We start from the raw sequence: 19,797 nt of genomic DNA on the forward strand, positions 1-19,797 counted from the left end.
CCATAATCTGAGTCAGTAAATGAAGTCAAAATGTTATATCAATATTTACTCAGGGAAAGTAGATGCATTTTCAGGGGACATGCAGCTGCTTAAGTTGATTTTCTGGGCTTCCCATTCAAAATATGCAAATCGCCTGCATGGAGTACAGGCCTCTGGGAATGCCAGAGCTTTCTTGAGTACACACATCCAAGATGGGTTTTCTCAATAGCATTTAGATCAAAACATTCAAAACAAGAGCCTTTGCTTTGAAAAGAAAATGCTGACTGAAGAAGGAAATTGTGTTTTTTTGCTTCCAACTGTAATATGATGTAACACACAGGAGATCATTTAAAAAAAAGAAGAAAAAAAAACAATACGATGATACATATGAATGAGAAGATGACACGCATGGAAATACATTTCTAATAAGAGGCTAGTACATTGAAAATATTGCATCAGTCCTAGTTATAATTATTACATTAATTACACTCATTGCATTAGCTTGGCTCAATTTAACAATATGGTTTCCACCCTAATTTTCTGAAAGCTTATAAAATAGAACATCTTATGATTATATCTTTATCATGCTCTGACAGTTACTTGTGTGCAAAATCGAAAGTAAACATGAGATACTAAATTGAGGTCATAAACCATAATGTGACTAATAATATAATGCCAAAGTTATTTTAATTATAATCCACAAAAACAAGAAAATGTGATCAAAATGGTTTGATGGATAAGCTGTGCAAGCACTCAGCTACTATGGTTACAGCCGTTAACACGTAATTTTATCCATGTGAGAAAAGAAACCTTTTCTTACTTAGTCAAAATGGACAATAATATGGATAAATTACTAGTGTCATTTTTATCTATATAATATTGGCCTAGAACTGCATTCCATTATATCCTCAGTGTATTTATAGGAGAAATCATGAATTTCTGCATGATGTATTATGGTTACAACTGTCAGAAAGTGGACCTGGAGGATGACAATTTTCTTTCCTCCATCCATTACTGCTTAAGACAAACTCCACCCCATGTGCATGAATGAAAGTCTGAGTACCGATGTGTGCAATTTCAAAATGCAATCTACACTGCACACAGTTTAGCAATTCAGAATACATCATCAACAAAAACCGGTACAAAGCAGGTAGGTCTAAATTATTACAAGATGTTAAATCACAGGTATGTTTTACAAATATGTAACAAAAGCATATAGCCAATTAATGTTAGTTATTTTCAGTACTAATGGTACCCGCGAAAGGACAGTAAATTATTTTAGCACTGGAACTTCATGTACAGTGGAAACAATGACAAAGTACACTATAGAAACAACAAGGAACACTGTTTTTTTCCTAGAAAAAGGCACAATGACACACTTTCAGGTCAAGATAAATCCATCAACACAAAAGTTCTTGAGACCCAAAGTCTCTCTCTTCTCACAGTGATTCTCCCAGGTACACAACAACTCTATCATACATAAACTGTGAACTATTTACTCTTCCGGCAAGGCCATTGTCCTCCTTTTTGCTGTTAGTCAGAGGACACCCCATTCACACTCACTCTCTTTATAACTGCTGCCAGAGATGAAGTAGACCATCTATTTATGATAGCCATTTATATCATAGATATTTCCCTGATGGGTGCTAATCTAAGGGAAAAGGTGAGTGCAGTCATAAAATAAGGAGAATAGAATGAAAGGGAACACAAGCACTGTCTCATACCTTATGCGACCCAAGGAGGAGTTTGTACTACTTTAAGCCCAAAGCCATGTTTTTTTGATGCCATGATCAGGGATGATGAGATCGGAGCAGATGTGGCCAAACTGCACCGTCTGACAAGTCTAACTTTAGGGAATTTGCCTTTTCTACCTGTGACAACTTAATTCCCAGTGACTGGCTTTCATAAAGAGAGTCATCTTCATAATGCTGCTGGGGTTCCATCCGCACAGAAAAGGACAAACTTTTTACTGCACATAGGCCAAACAGAGCCTGATGCCACTCTTCTTGTGGGCAGAACACAATCCTGTAAGCTCACCATTCTTAAAAAGTAAATGTCTTTCACAAATGTTAATTAACTTTTTTTTAAAAGAAAAACTATGACCACCAGGCAAGCGCATAAAACAGATGCCGCATGAGTTCCTCCTAATAGTTGACTCATACTTTGAAAACTTAGTTGATGGCACTTTAGAGGACAGGCACACTGAAAATGTCATAGCCCAGTTACTGTTTTTTACCCCTAGCTGACAAATGCAAAAGGCTCTTGATGCTTAATTAGTGGAGCTAAATCAGAATGACACAAATAGAGGCCTACAGGGTTATGGCCTAGTTTAGAGGTACACTTTTTGTTAGTTTTTTCCTACCCTTAGATTACTGTCAAGTCAGGCCAGACATGAGCATTGTAAGTAGTCATGACATAGATAATTTAGAGCTCGCAATATGATATTGTTTTTGTGTTATTTGGCTATATAAATTCATGGTTTTATGTTGAATATAGTTTTTTATATGCTGTAAATGCTAGTTAACTGAACCTTAGCAGATGCGCTCCAGATGCTCATTATGATTAGTTTTTCCTTATAACTCTGTTCTACAGGATCTTACAATAAGGCTTGGCAAAGTAACTGTGGTCCTGCATCCATTTATTCAAATTTCACTAACCACTTTATACTGTTCAGGGAGTTTACATGCATACACACACACACACACACATTGTTTTAAGAATACATGACCTTTACATGTCCTTGAAAATCCTTTTTCCAAATATTCATTTCCAAAGGTTTTATTTATTTTGTTTGCATTTACATGTGTGTAATACATGTCTGCAAGATGCCTCCGATCTGTGTTTCCATATCTAAGACTGCTTTGCCTCAAAATTATAATTATTTTAAGTATCAGATGCCCAATAAGCCATAATCCTCCTTTAATGTCCTAATAAAAACAATGCAACTCAGCAGAGAGGGGAAAGACAGCTATTAAGGTTGAGAATCAATCACAGGAACTACCTATAAAGTGTTGTGCTAAAACAGTGTCACCTATAGCAGTGCCAGCAAAGGTGCGTTATAATTATCATTACCTACTTCTCTGCATGAATAGGTTTACACCTTGCTCTACCCTGCTCCAATTAGTGAACCCTTTATAGGGGTTTAAACCAGTGTAAACTTGAAAGGTAGCCGACTGTTTGGTTACGTGGTGAACTTCCAAAAAACAGCTTTAAGGAACACGACTCTGGAGAAGCGTTCCAGTTTCTGTATCAGCTGACCACAAAATAGGGCAGATAAGAAAACACAGGCATAGAATGCCAACACTTTTCAGCCCAAAGTTAACTTTAATGTAACATTAAGGTTGGAGTACACAATTTTCATGGAATTAGATTTTTTAAAAATATATTATTGAATGCCATTGTTCTTTAGAAAGAGTATATTTGCTCCTGAATGTCTGTTCAGTTTAATTGAGCACTCAGTAGATTTTCTCACTGGGCTGATGAAAGGACATATTTAAATTAGTGCAGGGATTTTTAATTTGCATACATGATCAGTGAATATCATTAACTATTCTGTAGATACTATATTTATCCTTTGTGAATACATTTCCACTACTATTATTACTACTACTACTAATAATAATAATTAGGAATGCACAGAAGTGAATATTACATGCTACTTTTCACCCGAGATACTACGTTTTTGTGTTATTCAGCACACTGCAAATTGACGTCTTTGATATTGCCTAGTACAGGTACCACAGCATCTTCCTGCAACACATGTAACCTGCTAAAACATCGCACAATGTTAGTATTTTTAATAGAGGGAGTGTCGGCATCAGACCTGATAAGTATCAGGGATGGTTATTATTAAGAATGAGTGCAAGGAGCAGAAAAAGTGTGGAGCAGTGAAGTGAGCTTGCAAATAAATTGATGAATGTGAGAGCACCTGAGTTCTGTGAAGGCACAGAGTCACAGATGTACATGTCTGAAAAAAGCACTCATGGAAGAAGAAGAAGAAGATATCTCATATCTCATATTACACTATTATCTAATGCTTACAGTAGTTAATTTTAGAAGCTTACCTCATTTATGATGATCCAGTGGCAATCAAAAGCAACCAAGTTGGTTTCCACTACCTGTGAGAGAAAGGAATAGTACACTGATAAATCTTACGAAAGCATTAAATAATTACTATTCAAATCCTACATGACTACATAAGAGTGTACAGATGGGCATAAACATTAATTTGCAGATTATAAATTCTCTTACTTCCTTTCCATCTGTCTTTCATGACAATCCCCATAAACATTCATCTGCGTTTCCCATTTGCATATTTTACGTGGATATTTCTCAGCCTCATGTACAGCGTTCTCTCCACTGTCTTTTCCATCCGTCTTCTTTCTTTGCCCCTCTTTACAATCCCATCAATGCTTCTCCTGCCCACTGTATCAGGGCTAAATTCCATTATTTGTAATTGTGTAGGTGACTAAAAGCGGGTGTCATAAACCACGCTGTTTCTAAACAAAGGCAGCAGCTGGAGAGTATGATGGTTGGTGCAGTGCTAATAGTGTTTTAATCTTTCACAAAGACCTAATAAAACATAATTACAGCCCAGACAAGAGGCATAAAGCATCCTATCAACTGGAACGCAAGTGGGGAATGTTTGATTAGGCAAATGGAGCTGAAGAGTCTGTCTATTCCCGGCATGAAAATATAGTTTCTCAAAAAAGACCTGTATAGAAAACCATTTTTTATGCATCAAACATAGTCTGTATGTTAAACTGTTATCTTTAATGCATAAAACAGCTATTAAAAGTCTGTCTTTGGAACGGTGGTTATTATATAGTGTGTAATGCATTACTATAGATGTCTCCACCTTAAAAAAAAAACAACAACAGATGGAGCCAAATATGATGCAACTTTTATTTTGTTACTCCGTGTGTGACAATAATATTTTATGCTTGCCAAGGTTACAATAACAATCCATGGACCAGCAGTTGTGTAGGTGGGTGGAGGGGGTCAGCTTATGCTTCACCACCTGCTGTGTGTGTGTCGGTCACAGTGTATGACTCAGTCTGTCCTATACATTAAAATGCACTCTCTGCGTATCCAGATGTTTCCACTTATCTGAAACATGTACTGCAAACAGCAACAGAATGATACTTAACTTGTGCTGCTGCACAAAAAGCTAGAAAGCTGTAAGTACAGAGCAAGTGTCCTAATCACAACTGTGATTCCCTCAGTGCATCTTTAAAGCACTGATTCATCATCTTTAAATAATGTGATTGAGGAATTCATCAATACTGGCAATGTCTCTAAGACTGACAAATGGGCACTTGTGATGTGACTTGGCAGTGTGTTCAGAGTGTGGTAAACAACAGCCCTATGACTAAGCCAGTGTCTCCCCTTGAGAGGATTTCAGCAGATCCACCTTCCTTTGAAAAAAAAACCTTTCAAATAACGTGAGGGCAGTCCCAAGGTACACACTTTACATCAGTAGAAACAAAGGAGCCAACAAGTGGACTGTACAAAAACCAAATAGAATTCGACACAGTGCCTGAGTGTCTGATTCAGCATTGGACAGGGTTCAAGCTTCCTTTTTCCTGAGTGACAGGTGGCTTGTGGTGAGGTTGTTTGCCTGTTAGATCAAAGCCATGTATTCACCCAGAGATGTCTACTCATTGTTCATTACTGTCACCTGCACATCTACCTCTGACTTTAAATCAGGAAGAAGCATTGAAAATTTAGCATATAAACCCAATATGAATGGAATGAAGTGCCGTGTTAAAAACACTCTGAGCAGTAAATAAATGTAGCAGGTTATTATCCTCAAAAGTACTTGTCCACATGGGACATGTGCACCTAGGGCCACAAAAACAACACTCCTGGTGTGAGTACTCGGTGTGCACCTTGCTAAGAGCAAAAATGTGCATCGCTCTATTATTCTGAAGTGATAGATTAAAATAAGTACTTGTGCTTGACAGTTTACAAACAACATTTAAAATTTAAATGAGGATAAATTGTATAAAATGCAAAATCAAAAGTCAAAAGAGAATTTTGCGGTGAAACGTTCAAGCCAATGAGGGGTTAACTCTCAGTGCCGGGCCAAAACCAGGATAAAACAGGAGGGTTGCATCAGGAAGGTCATCTGGCGTAAAACCTGTGCCAAATCACAATATGCGGATCGGATGATCTGCTGTGGTGACCCCTAACAGGGACAATAACGACAACAACTCTGGGCAAAGATATCAGAGAAAGAGATCTCAATGAAGAGCGGTGGAGGGCAACTGTTTAACGAGTCCAAAAGGCATTGGAGTCAATTATAAAGGCAGAAAGTGTTAGAGAATATTTATCACAAATTGATATTATTTTATTTTTTTTTTTATCAAAAATGAATATGGAATGTAATATGAACTATTTGTCCATTTCTGATTTTTAGCTAACACACTATGGGCCGTGTCCTGTACTGTACATAATGTAATTCAATCACAAAATACATCTGAAATTCAGACATTAAGACTCTAGTTGCTAAGGCTGTAACTCAAAACAGAACAGCAGCAACAAAACATCAATTACACTAATGAAAAGATCAGTACTTTATTTCAAATTTAGGACGTCCATAAGCAATGGAACAGGATTTCAGATGCAACCCTGTGGACACTGTTGCCAGATCCGAGTTACAAAAGCGGTCCAACACAGAAAGTAGTACTAAAACACATACTTTGCCTGAAATGTTCTTTTATCAAGGTCCTAAAGTAGACATTTTTCATGAATAAAGAATTCAAAAGTAGCCTAATTCTGTGTGAATTGCCTTAAGTTTAGAACATCGAACAGAATATGTAATCAGACCCACTTTCCGTATCTCCACCCTTCCCACTTTTTCCGTGATGTTTTCTTCAATACATATGTATAAAGGGGAGAAGTGTAACCTGAATAAGCTGCATGTTTTGGCTTGTACTCCAGTTTCAGACATAACAGCAATGTTTAGATGAGAATAATGTGACCTAAACAAGCCTGAAATAGACATAAACAGCTTAGTATATTAGACCCCATATACAGTATTTAAGTCTCTGAATGTCAAACTGTATTCTACTCAATACAACTCAAACTGGGTGATATTCTGACAACTCATTTCCAAAAGTTAGTACTTGCTACTGGAGACTGGAGGACACACACTTGCTACAATTCATCTGTCTACCACAGTCATGTCCCTTTAGACATCTGTCTTTAATACAAAGACAGTCTTTGGCTTGCCCAGTGTATAGCTATTATAGTTTTAACCAAAATGCTGTTGATGATGATGATGTGCTGAATATTCAGTGGGATGTTTGTTAAATTTGCTAGCCCAAATTTGACACACACTGCATAGTCAAAATGTTTTTCGATAAATGTTGTTTTTGTGATACAGCCTTAATGCAAGCTAGTCAGATAATGTTAGTTTGTAAAGTTTTAAAATATCTAACATTGGGTTTGGTAATCTAACAGAAGCTGTAAGCAATTTGCACTGTGTGAACCATGTGTCCGTTTTAAAAATGATCTAAAACTTTAAAAAAAAATTGGTTAAAGGCCTCCATTCCATGCATGTAATACAACCACATAAAATTTGGTGATATTAAAAACCTGTGATCATTTCCATTTAAATTGAGCCTGGTACACATGATCTGCAAAAGTTCACTTATTTGTTAGACATAAAATACTTAAGGAGCTCACATTTTATTCCAGTACCAGAGATGTTCAAATTACATGGCAAAAGCACATGCTTCAAGATGGCACTTTCAAAGAACTATGATTATTGTTATTATGCCATATTTTCCACCTGTCTGGGTTCTTAAAGCGGAGAAGATAGTGAGTACTCATTATGGTGAGCAAGATACAAAGATGATCAGAATTAATGATGCACTATGACACTACACAATACTGTTTCTTAAAATTATACACAGAAACCAGAATGAAGGCATCCTTTGATCATAAAAAATATAGCAAATAAGTTCTTTATTGAAAAATGCTACAGCCTCAACTGTGGAGGATCTTTGGAGCACAGGAGTGCACTTCAGAAAAGTGGCATCGTGCAGTTAGGCCCTGATGCAAAACCATTGGACATGATCAATTGACACTGTAACATCATGGTTAATGCAAATTCCAGTGCACTGTATCATTTCCTGTGTGACATCCTCTTTGTAATCTAAAAATAAAAGCAAACGAAGAACCCCTGTGACTCCTCTTACCACATATATTTAAAATAGGATTATGCGGGTGAATAGGGAATCAAGTTCATCTAAATATGAAATGCTCTATTGTATACGTATGCCATTATGGGTTGTTTATTATTCTATTGTACAGTGTTTGTAGCTAAAATATAGCATAAGTAGCTAATGCGGGTTGGATAGTGATTGTTTAGAAAGTATTTCACATAGATTATTTGAAGTATGCAGACAACACTGTGCAGTGTACATACCATTTTGTCTGTAACCAAAGTACAGTGCCTTTTCAAACTCTTCAAATGTGTTGTAATTATAGCCTTGAACATATTACATAGCATTAAATGTGAACTGTTGTCACTGCTCTGTCATGTTAGTTGCCTACCTGGACATTTTTCAGCAAGCAGTTATGTAGCAAGACCTTTATTTATTTTACTTTTCTTTAATAAAGTGAATCCATCACATCCACTTTAAGAACAGGGGATTTTCATTTATGGGTCTGTGGTAGGAAGACGCTGAGAAATATAATGATCCATCAGGTCACAGAACCATCACATAAGGTTGCAATGGTTTCATGAATTGGATTTCAGTAAGTGTAATTAGTGGCAGTGCAGTGCACATCTCAGCATTGGTATTTTTACATTACTGTGAGATGTAATTTTGCATGATTCATCCTGCAGATTGGACTTAATATGTCATAGCTGTTAGTATGCTACAATTTGACATTTACATTACCGTCTGTTGTTCAAACCTTGCTTATCATTTGGCTTTTTTTATGTAGAAATCATCCACAGTGTGGAGTGTTTCATACGTTCAGCCGTCACGTCACTGCGTATACATTCACTAGCACACTTTCCTGTCACCACATGTTGATCACACAGAGAGCTCAGACAAGGGCAGTGGTAAGGTTTCTGACATATCCAGACACATACACAGTGTCTGGCTTGTTACATGCAAGCAAGCACGCACACACGCACACACACACACACACACACACACACACACACATCACTTTTGCAATCTCTTGTAACAGTCTGAAGAACAGAAGCTTGCAGTTTTATGATCTAAAATGTATACACCTACCCTAAAGACAAACATTTAATTGCAAGTTGCAGCAAAGGGAATTATTAACATGGTGTAATACGTTCTATATATATATATATATATATATATATATATATATATATATATATATATATATATATATATATATATATATATATATATATAGTTATATAAAATATATTAACTCTCAAATGCAGGCCTGTGCATGGATCTAATTCCATAATCAAGTTTGCTCGTGACACTACAGTGATTGGCCTCACCACCAACAACGATGAGACAGCCTACAGGGAAGAGGTACAGCATTTGGCTGCATGGTGTGCAAACAACAACTTGCTCCTTAACACCAGCAAAACAAAGGAGCTCATCATGGACCTCAGAAGGGAGAGAAGAGGCACGCACACCCCCATCCACATCAACAGGTTTGCCAGTTGAACGTCTCTCCAACATTTCCTGGACCACCAACACCTCCAGCCTGGTCAAGAAAGCTCACCACCACCTGTTCTTCTAGAGGACACTGAAGAGACATCATCTGTCTTCGGCCATCCTGGTGAACTTTTATCGCTGTGTGGTTCAGAGCATCCTGGCCAACTGTGTCACAGTCTGGTATGGGAATTGCACAGTCGCAGGCCACACTGCAAAGGGTGGTGAAAACCACTCAGCGCATCACAGGAATTTTACTTCCAGCCAATTAGGATGTCCAAATGTAACGCTGTCTGTGTCGAGCTTGCAGCATTCTTAAAGACTCCTCCAACACTTCGCTTAGACTGTTTCCTTCTTCCATCTTATAGGCATTTCGGGAGCTTCCGTACATAAACCAGCAGACTGAACAACAGATTTTTCCCTAGGGCTGTCACCTTACTGAACTCTGCCTCCCGATGACCACCCACCCTTGTATATTATGTCAGTGGCACCTATATAATATATAATATATAACATCATGTATATCATGTCTATAACACCAAACCTGTAAATCTTATATATCAATACCTGTATATCCATAGCATATTCGTTGGTAAATTATCCTGTTCATACTGTAAATACTGTCTTGCACTTGCTGCTTATTACACTTCTGGTTAAATACCAAACAGCATGTCATTGGCTTGTAGTTGTACATGTGTAAGATGAATTTAATCTAATCTAATCTAATCTACATATATATGGAGTGGATAATTAAAAAATCTGTTTAATTAATTTTGAAAGCATCTTCTAATTTTTTTAAAAATGACACACATTATTAGGTTCCACTGCCTTCAGTATTGCTGGTATCACCATGGCAAACTCTACTTCTCATGTAAGTGCTGCCCAGCAACACTAATTCTTACAGCTGGCAAAAAGGCAACATTACGTTTAGTTGGTGAATAACATGCCATTCATTCTGGCTGTAATGCTAGTTTCATGTAAATCCACTCCTGATTTTATCTTAATCATATGGATTGTGTCCCAATTATGGAGGAAGAGAGGGAGAGGGAGAGAGAGAGAGAGAGAGAGAGAGAGAGAGAGAGAGAGAGAGAGAGAGAGAGAGAGAGAGAGAGCAGAGGAAGATCTATTTCTTTGGTGTGAGTGTGCATTCAGAGCCAGCTAGCCAGGTTATTCATGTAACTAATCAGGTGAGATATGAGCACCTTTGAACTATTTGGCAATTAGTCAATGTTGTCATGTCAAACCATTTCAAACCCGTTTAATACACACACACACACACACACACACACACACACACACACACACACACACACACACATATATATATATTAATAAAATCCCCCTTCACTCTCAACTGCAGGCCTGTGCATCAGTCTAATTCCATAATCAAGTTTGCTCGTGACACCACAGTGATTGGCCTCACCACCAACAACGATGAAACCTGTCTTCAGCCATCGTGGTGAACTTTTTTCGCTGTGTAATTGAGAGCATCCTGACCAACTGTGTCACAGTCTGGTATGGGAATTGCAAAGTCGCAGGCCGCACTGTAAAGGGTGGTGAAAACCACTCAGCGCACCACAGGAACTTTACTTTTAGCTGTTTAAAACGTCCCAAAGAAACGCTGTCTGCGTCGAGCTTGAAAGTCCGAAAAAGTTTCAACATATTTTTATCAGTGTGACTTTATCAGAGTTTGAGCTAGTCATTAGCTGTTATATGTGCTTGCTACAATTGCTAGCTGTTTTAAATAATGTTAGGTTGCTAGTTATATACTGTAATTAAAAACAGTAATCTAAGAATTAGAATTTACTAGTCAATAGTTCATATAGTTTAGAAAAAGAGCTGCTTTTTCTACATGAAGTCTGCAAATGTAGCACAGAACAGCCCGCAATTGTGTGTTTGATTAAATAATAAACTTAAGCCAGTATGAAGCATTGACCTCTTGGTTGATTATCACTTCAATACTCTTTGGGAATATTGAGAGAAAGCAAATTCTTTTCATTTAACAAATATTTTGGTTGGTGAATATTTAGTGATTTATTGTATCATCTATCATGTACTGTAAGTAATCACTTATAGATATTAGACATGATTCACTTATCTGCACATTTTAATACACCAAGCAACAAGTCTAAGATATAATATTTATTCATTTACAGTAATCTAGAAAAGATGAGAGAGATATGAACACTGATATCTGTTTCCCCTTTTCTCCCACAGCAAAATGGAGTATTCCCATTGCTTGAATACAATAATAAATGCATTAATGGACTTTGTTACACTGTGTATAATAGTTGTATATGCCATCTTATAGTTTCTCGTGTCCTTTTATATATTAATATAAGAACCTGGCCAACACACAAATATGTGCATATTGAACATCACATTTCAGATTTAGTCCTCCCTTCCCACTGTTACAAGAAACTCCACTCTTCCAAAAGGTTTTTCCACTAGATTTTGGAGCGTACCTGTGAGGATTTGCCCATTCAGCTGCAATAGCATTAGTAAACCCTGCACAGTAAAGAGCACTGAAGTCATGCTATTAAAGCCTTTGACACAGACAGCATTCCAATTCATCCTAAAGGTATTTCCCAAAGTGGGGTTGAGGTCAGGGCTTTGTGGGGGCAACTCAAAGTCTTCCACTAAATCCCTTTTTCAGCATGTAAAAATCTTATGGTTTTTTGCTTTTTGATGTAAGATAAATAAGGATTTTCAGCATCATTAACTTTAGTTTATTAGTAAAACACTTAGATGAAAGCAGTATTATGTCCACCAGTTTGCTACAGTAGCTATTATATTAATGTTAGTTAAGTAGTAATGTTATATAATAATAATAATAATAATAATAATAATAATAATAATAATACATATCAATGAGAATTCTGTACCACTTGTCCTACACAGGGTTACAGGGAGTATGGAGACTATGAACTCAGGGCACAAGGCCGACATCCTGGATAAACACAATGCAGGGCAAAATCACCCACACGGTGGAATAGCGAAGGAAACTGGAGTACACAAAGAAAACCCGGAGAAAACCCTGCACACACAGGTGGAGACAGAAATGAACCCCTAACCCAAGAGGTGAGAGGCAAGCATGTTAAACACTAAATCACCATGCCCCCAGTGCACTTTATATGTTTTATAGTTAAATAAAGGCTTATATTCCTAACCATTAACTTTCTTCCTGCTTTAACCCTCACTTTTTAGCACAAAGAAGCAGCACGGAGCTTCTATAAAAAAATCTCATTATACAATATATATATATATATATATATATATATATATATATATATATATATATATATATATATATATATATATATATATATATATATGATGCTCATTAACTACGAGAACTAACCCCAACTGAAACATAACAATACCTATATCTTTTAGGCATTAAATCTGCACTGGTCTGTGTCATTGTGGTGCAGTAAATAAAAGCCAGAGGATGCAGCAGATCAGTCTTTTGTGAGGCAAATTAAAGTGACAATATTTCCAGTTATCTCTCTTGTTGTAGTGCCTTACAAAAAAATAATTACAGCATGCTTATAACCAGCAACCCAGTGGACACACTCGCTGCCAGCTCAGTCCTAGAACTTCTACGGACAACACAGAAGTAATTTTCTTCATGCACCTGAATTGTTTCATGTGTGAAATAAAGTTAAATCATAAATTGCATTTCATGTGTGGTGCAAATAACTGTGCCTCAGCCAGCAATTACTGGCATCAAAGCTCAAAGATCTGCACATAAAATGAGTGCCACATACAAGAGATGCATCCAGAAGAAACAAGGGTAAGAGATATGTTAGCTAATTTCCCTCATGCTTAATTCCCTCCTGAAACATTTGTTCTCGAATCTTCTAATGTTGCTTATGTTAATGAGTGAGGTTATGTACTAATGAATTTTGAAATCAACTCTTGCTCATGTTTGGAAGTTCCCTTCTGCTGTGCAAGCTGTCTGAAGAAGACTACTATGCCCATGGAAACAAGTCCTTTATTTTATTCAGATTTGACAACATAAATTGAAAGCTGACTGACTTCTCCACACCCCCCAGGCATTTTATAGCTCTAGGTGATGAAATGAACTCCCAGCCATTTGAAGCCTGACCATAATTAAGTTCATAACAATGAAAAGCTCAGACATTTTTATGCTTAGCCTGAAAAGTTACTATTTTGGAGATATTGCACAAGTAAAATAAAGCTTAATGGGTATATTTCAGCACTGTTCACTAAACATGACAATATTATCATAACCTAAGCACTCAAAAATTGATTTATTTATTTTAATTATGTCACCTTTAAATACTTGCAATTAGTGAAAATGATCATTATCTTGCAGTTTTAATCAGCGTTATGGCTTTGTAAACATGCATGATGGTCAGTCCTTATTCTGAGCAAAGATTTAAGTATCAATTGCTTTTTCTAGTAATTTACTACTTTTGTGGCAGTATCATGGGAACAAGTTATCGACAGAAAAATCAACTACAATGGGTGGAGACGGTCCTAAATAAGGGGGGAAAAATGACAGCAACCAATAGCTGAAAAATTCTTAAGAAAATAAAATTGCTATTGCTTATCACCGAGCTTGTGCCCTCATGGGTAGATCTTCTCTGTTTTTACTGTGAAACTTCTACCTGGAAAATGAATGTGGTGTACATCAAACATTCATTTATGGTACATAATTAGACCTTACGGACCACTCTTGTAGCTTAAATGAGGTACACTACATTATTGTTTTTAGATGAAAGATGTATACTGAAGGTACAAAAGGTCCTCTTGAGGATATAAGCACAGTGACAAGCCACAAAAAGCCTCATCAACTGCATGCCACATTTTGTCAACAGAATACGGTATAGTCATCCTAATGGAGCACTAACCGATGCCTTAAAAGCACCAACAAACACCAACGAGCGACTCTCTTTCTCAATTAATCCTTTCAGTTGTAGCCAAGTATATATGGCAAGTGAATGGTTGTCTTAAAACTTTTACCGGAAAAGTTTGTATACGTAATACTAATACGATGTCTAGTGTTCAGAGAGTGGAAAAGCTGCTGCATTTTAGCAGCCAAGCCATTGAATCTGCTTTATCTTTTCTGAATTGAATTGTTACTCATTTTCTAAAGCACTTATCATACACAGGGTCAAATGGAGCCTGGAGCCCACCCTAGATTGCAGACACACTCACACACCTATTCAAACATTACAGGCTATTTAGAAATGCCTATAGACAACAACATATCTTTGGACTGGAGGAGGAAACCCACCCACACAAACACACACACACAAACACACACACACACACACACACGCATGCACACACATACACACACACACACACACAGACACACAGGCACAGGACAGAGACGATAAACCAAACCCCCAACCCTATAGGTGCAAGCAAATGTACTAACTACTAAGCCACTGGAAGCATCAACACCCAACACCACAAACCTATTGCATAAAATAATCTATATTTGTGTTGACACCTAACCACTAATATAAACAAGCACAGTCTTTTAGAGTAACGTGAGGAAACTATAGACAACTGTTTCAGAAGGAGGAGGAGTCATGGAGGAGGTCAACATCAAGCTAGAACAACCAAAACCAAAAACACAAGGGAATCACTTATAAGAGAAACAAGCAATTGAATTTTAAGTAAATTTCTATAAAAGCAACTGACAAAATGTTTTCGTTGTGTTCACATTCCTCCTGTCGGTCATGTTATACACACCTCCATCTTTGCTACTAGTAAACAAAGCGTAGCAGAAATTAATGCATGCTTTATCAGCTACTGTTAAGTGGGAAAAACCTACTGACTGAGGAGATGGATTTTAAAAAAAACATGCATTAAATGAAATAATTAAAATCAAATTATATAATGGTGAATCCTACACTATTCAGTATGTAAGTATTACATGTGACTATATTGAATCTTTTAATACCTGTTAAGATAGCATAGGACATAGAGTGCTAGACATTTTAAATTGTGTGGAAAACCTTTACAGGCATCTTAAACTTTCTTGCTACTTGTACAGAACTTTAATCACTGAACTTTTACTACATAGTTCGGTTCCAGATTGTTGATGCCGGTGAGTCAGGTACACAGTGAGTTGAGTAAAGTGAGTTGCTCTGTGTATGTGTAATATTGTAGGATGTGAAATATTGTGGGTTGACAGATTAGAAGCGTAATCCGCCCACAGGCTTATCAGCACATGCCATGGCTGTGTCATCATTCATCAAGCGTTCTCTACGGGAGAGTTCCAGTTTGAGAATGAATGAAGAAAAAAAAAACACGCACACACACTCAGATGCAGATGCACATACCCGGAGTGAATGGCACAAAACCCAAAAAGTAAATTCATAGTGACTTGCACATTTTCTAGGCAGCATAAACTGCTGACATAGATGTGTTCTAGAGGAAAGTACAAAGTGAACCATAAAAATAAATCAGCATGATAAAATATGCGTATTGGGTAATGATTTAAGTGCCAAACAAATGTTATTGTGTTTAACAAATAAAAAAAAGAAATCAAAGCTATTTCTAGGCTGTTGCCAAGAGTGTGAAAAGCAATGAATTAAAGAGAGCTGAAAAACAGACTGAACTAGCATCTAATTGTAGGGAAAAATATACATGTATTCAAATTTTGCTTTGACCTAACATAAAGGTCTAAAGAATATTTTATCATGAAGCATATGGAATGCTATCACACTTACACTAAAGACAATTCCAACCCATCTGAGTTGCCTTTGATTCCTGAGTACCTGATTGAGACATGCAATAACTCCCCATAAGCCCCTAACACAAGAGCCCTCAAGACACTAGTCACAGTCCCAGTCATAATCAATGTGTGAGCTCTCTGAACCGCCAAGCACTAAGATAGGACTCGCATGACTGAGATGCAAGTAAACTAGAAATTAATGCATTTGAAATGCAGAGAGCACTTCACGTTTTTGCCTCCAAACTACAGATGATTCCAATTTCAAGAAAAAAAGCCTTCTTGAGAGCATCTCAAAAAATATAGCAATTTAACTTCTCATTAAAACTACAGTTAAAAGGATCTGTAGTAGTCATCTGACAGGAACATCTGAATTTTTGGTCACATACTGTACATTATCAGAAGGCTGAACAAAAAAAAAAAAAAAGAGGATGGTATACAAGGAAAAGCACATGACTGTGAAATGTGGAATTGGCTGGTGGTTTAGGGGCTTTTGTGAAAAGTGATTGCATCACAAATTCTGCCTCTGCCAGTTGGTTTGGACTTTTTTTTGTTTTCTTGTGTAGATTATCAATTTCTACAATACAACTACAAACAGGGATGACTGCTGCTGTATATTACTTCTGCTTCTAGCTTTTAACAACATGAAACAAAACATGCTGCTATGACAGACAATAGTAAACAAAGAAAGTCGCGTGAGTTGGAGGTTTCATCTCCGTGCAAGCATGTCCAATATGAATATTTGAAAGAAAAAAAAAAACAGCTCAAGTCTCATTAACCAGAATGTGCAATGGTCCTGTGGTTAGCAATCTCAGATGATAGTGGTTTAAATTAGGCTACTAATTTGTTTATATTCCTAACAAAATTAGTTAGGTTCAGTTCAGGTATGAACATCAATAATAACTGTGAGAGAGATTAAAAAGATCTACAGTTGAGTCCAATTATGATCTGTCAGAGTCAGAATTCACACACCATGCTGAGAGTGCACACATTTTTCTATCTTTCTATCTTTTTTCCAGTGTATTCCACAGTTTCTAGGGACATAGTTGCTTAAAATCCAAATATATGTACATATACTCGATAAATCCAAACACTGGATAGATTAAACAATCTGAGCTGATGGCAGACAGCTTTATATTGCCCCACCAGGATATCTGTTGAGTCTCCTAAGGTGATGTATGGTCTCTACAGATCCATATAAAATAGTCATGCTCTTTACAGAATGAAATTAAATACACTGTAAGGATAATTTAATTGAGATGTGAAAGTGTCCGGCAGAGTGTAATTGGCAAAGTAATAAATACTTAGGACTGGCTTTTGAGGAAGTGATGGCGATGTCATTTCAAGCTCCTGTTCTCCGAATACTCTGCTTTGCTGCTGTTCAGATGTACTAACCTAACCCAGCTGTCAGTCCTTTACAATTATCACACTCACTTTGCTTTCATAAATGGCACCATATGTTTTTGACTGTAAACATTTTAAAGTCAGAAATGAATTGTCTTATGTTTGGATCGGAGTAAATCGCATATATAATTTGAATAAAAATGATGCACTATTAAACTTTTTCCAGTGTAATACTTTACATAATTACTTACTTAAATATCTGTAATGAGCTTAACATAGGAAAAACCTTTGATGTGATAATCATATCTGACATGAATGTAGAATTTCCATTAATGCATTGATCTAAAATTAATAAGCCCAAGAAGCTGAATTGCATTAAGCAATGTTTATCGCATCCATAGCATGACTAATTTGAACCAAGACCTTAATGGACATGGTGGCAGCAAAGGTTGCATAATTTGAAAAATAAAATCCATTGCATAAATTTCAGTTTCAGTTTTTGACTTCTCAGCATATACTGTAAACATACCTTACCGAATATCTGTACTTTGTATGACCCTCTGCCTGATTTCCTGATCTTTATTCTTTTGGATTCATTGAATGTAAATGTTTTTAATATGGATTAAAGCATCTCTCAGTTTTATGATGTTTTTTGTAAAGTCTTAATGAATCACTCTTATGTGGTGTATAATCACTCTTGGTGCATTTTACATACACTTGCACATTACACTATAAAGTATGCAATGAAAAATTTTTGACATGTTAAGGGTTAACAGGTTAATTGTTTATAATTTTAGAAACTTTTTTTTTAGAAGCCATCTCTGGCCTATACAAACTGTTCAGTCAAGCAAGAGTTCTGGTATTCTGGAGTTCTCTCAGCGCTGCCACCATTACATAGCCACAAAAGGCTTGGAGCTCAAGGTACAATGCCCACAGCGAAGCAAAGAAGCCATCATCTCCTATTCTCCATTTTAAATAATGCATTTAAAAATGCCTGTTCTGCTTCTTGCTAGGGTGATGGAAATGTGGTGAAACAGCAAAAAAGTTCATCCACATCAGTCAGGGGAGTAAGATCGCATGAAGCTGACAACCTTACTGTCACTTTGAGTTAGCATTCTAAGTACAACCCGGATTGCAAAGCACGAGGAGGTCTGCCGAAACAACGACCGTGAAAATGTAAATTATCTGCTCTTTACTAGAAATGCATCTCTGCTTGACATCATCAGATTATTCACCCATATCATTATCTAGCCACAGTTTCACTTGGACAGGTTTGACGCTTTCATTTGTGTTGCTTAGGTTAAAATAGATCACACTTGGTTGCACTTTTTCCATTCTAGTTTTTTGCTCATTTTTTTCCAAAAATAGGTCTTAAAGTCACTCGGGGTAACATAAGTTTCGGTGTGTTTGACAGGTTCTTACAATCCAAGATTGAATGGTGGTAAATGATGTCTGCCCAGGCATGACTCTCTATCTCTCCCTGTAGCGCATCCATATGTGTACAGACAGGTTTATCTTTCAGCCTGGTAACCTTGAGTTCAAGCAGCTAAAGCACAGTGTCAAGTGGTGCGAGAGCTGAATCACACACGGACCACCATCAACAAAAACAGGAACATTTTTTCTCGACTCAAGAAAATTGCTTATACTAAAATACAGTCCCATCGGTCTAATACATTATCTAACAGGAACTACATTCACGTTCACATTTTCACACACAACAGTAAACACAGAAAATACAGTGAGTGGCTGTTATACAAGTGGAAACACCATGATAAAGGAGAAGGATCAGAGGAGAATAACCTGGTTCATGTAATCACATTTTACAACTGTGTTTTGCAGAAAAGCTCCTCAGAATGCACAACATTCACAATATGGAACCCTGTGGCAGACCAGATACAAAAGATGAAGACCAGTGGGTTTCATTTCCATGTATGGCATTTGACAGATGCCCTTATCAAACAGCTGAGCAATTTAGGGTTAATGGCCTTGCTCAGGAGCGGCAGCTTGGCTTCCCTGGGATTTGAACTCACAACCTCCTGACCAGTAGTCCAATACCTTAACTACTGAGCTACCACTTGCCTCCATTTCACT

At 37.0% G+C, this 19,797-nt stretch overlaps 1 protein-coding gene across 3 annotated transcripts in view; it reads right to left on the bottom strand.

Annotated features, from left to right (window-relative positions):
* The window catches only part of grid2 (glutamate receptor, ionotropic, delta 2), a 411,138-nt gene that overhangs the window by 137,468 nt on the left and 253,873 nt on the right, over nt 1–19,797 (bottom strand). For all 3 annotated transcript variants that reach the window (XR_009649218.1, XM_060882146.1, XM_060882147.1), the window contains exon 5: nt 4,044–4,097. Coding sequence is in view for 2 of the 3 variants with exons in the window: in XM_060882146.1 (XP_060738129.1) it covers nt 4,044–4,097 (54 nt within the window). In the remaining variant the exon portion in view is untranslated. The remainder of the gene's footprint in view (nt 1–4,043; nt 4,098–19,797) is intronic.

This window comes from Tachysurus vachellii, chromosome 11 (assembly GCF_030014155.1).
Source record: "Tachysurus vachellii isolate PV-2020 chromosome 11, HZAU_Pvac_v1, whole genome shotgun sequence".
NCBI classification, from domain to species: Eukaryota; Metazoa; Chordata; class Actinopteri; order Siluriformes; family Bagridae; genus Tachysurus; species Tachysurus vachellii.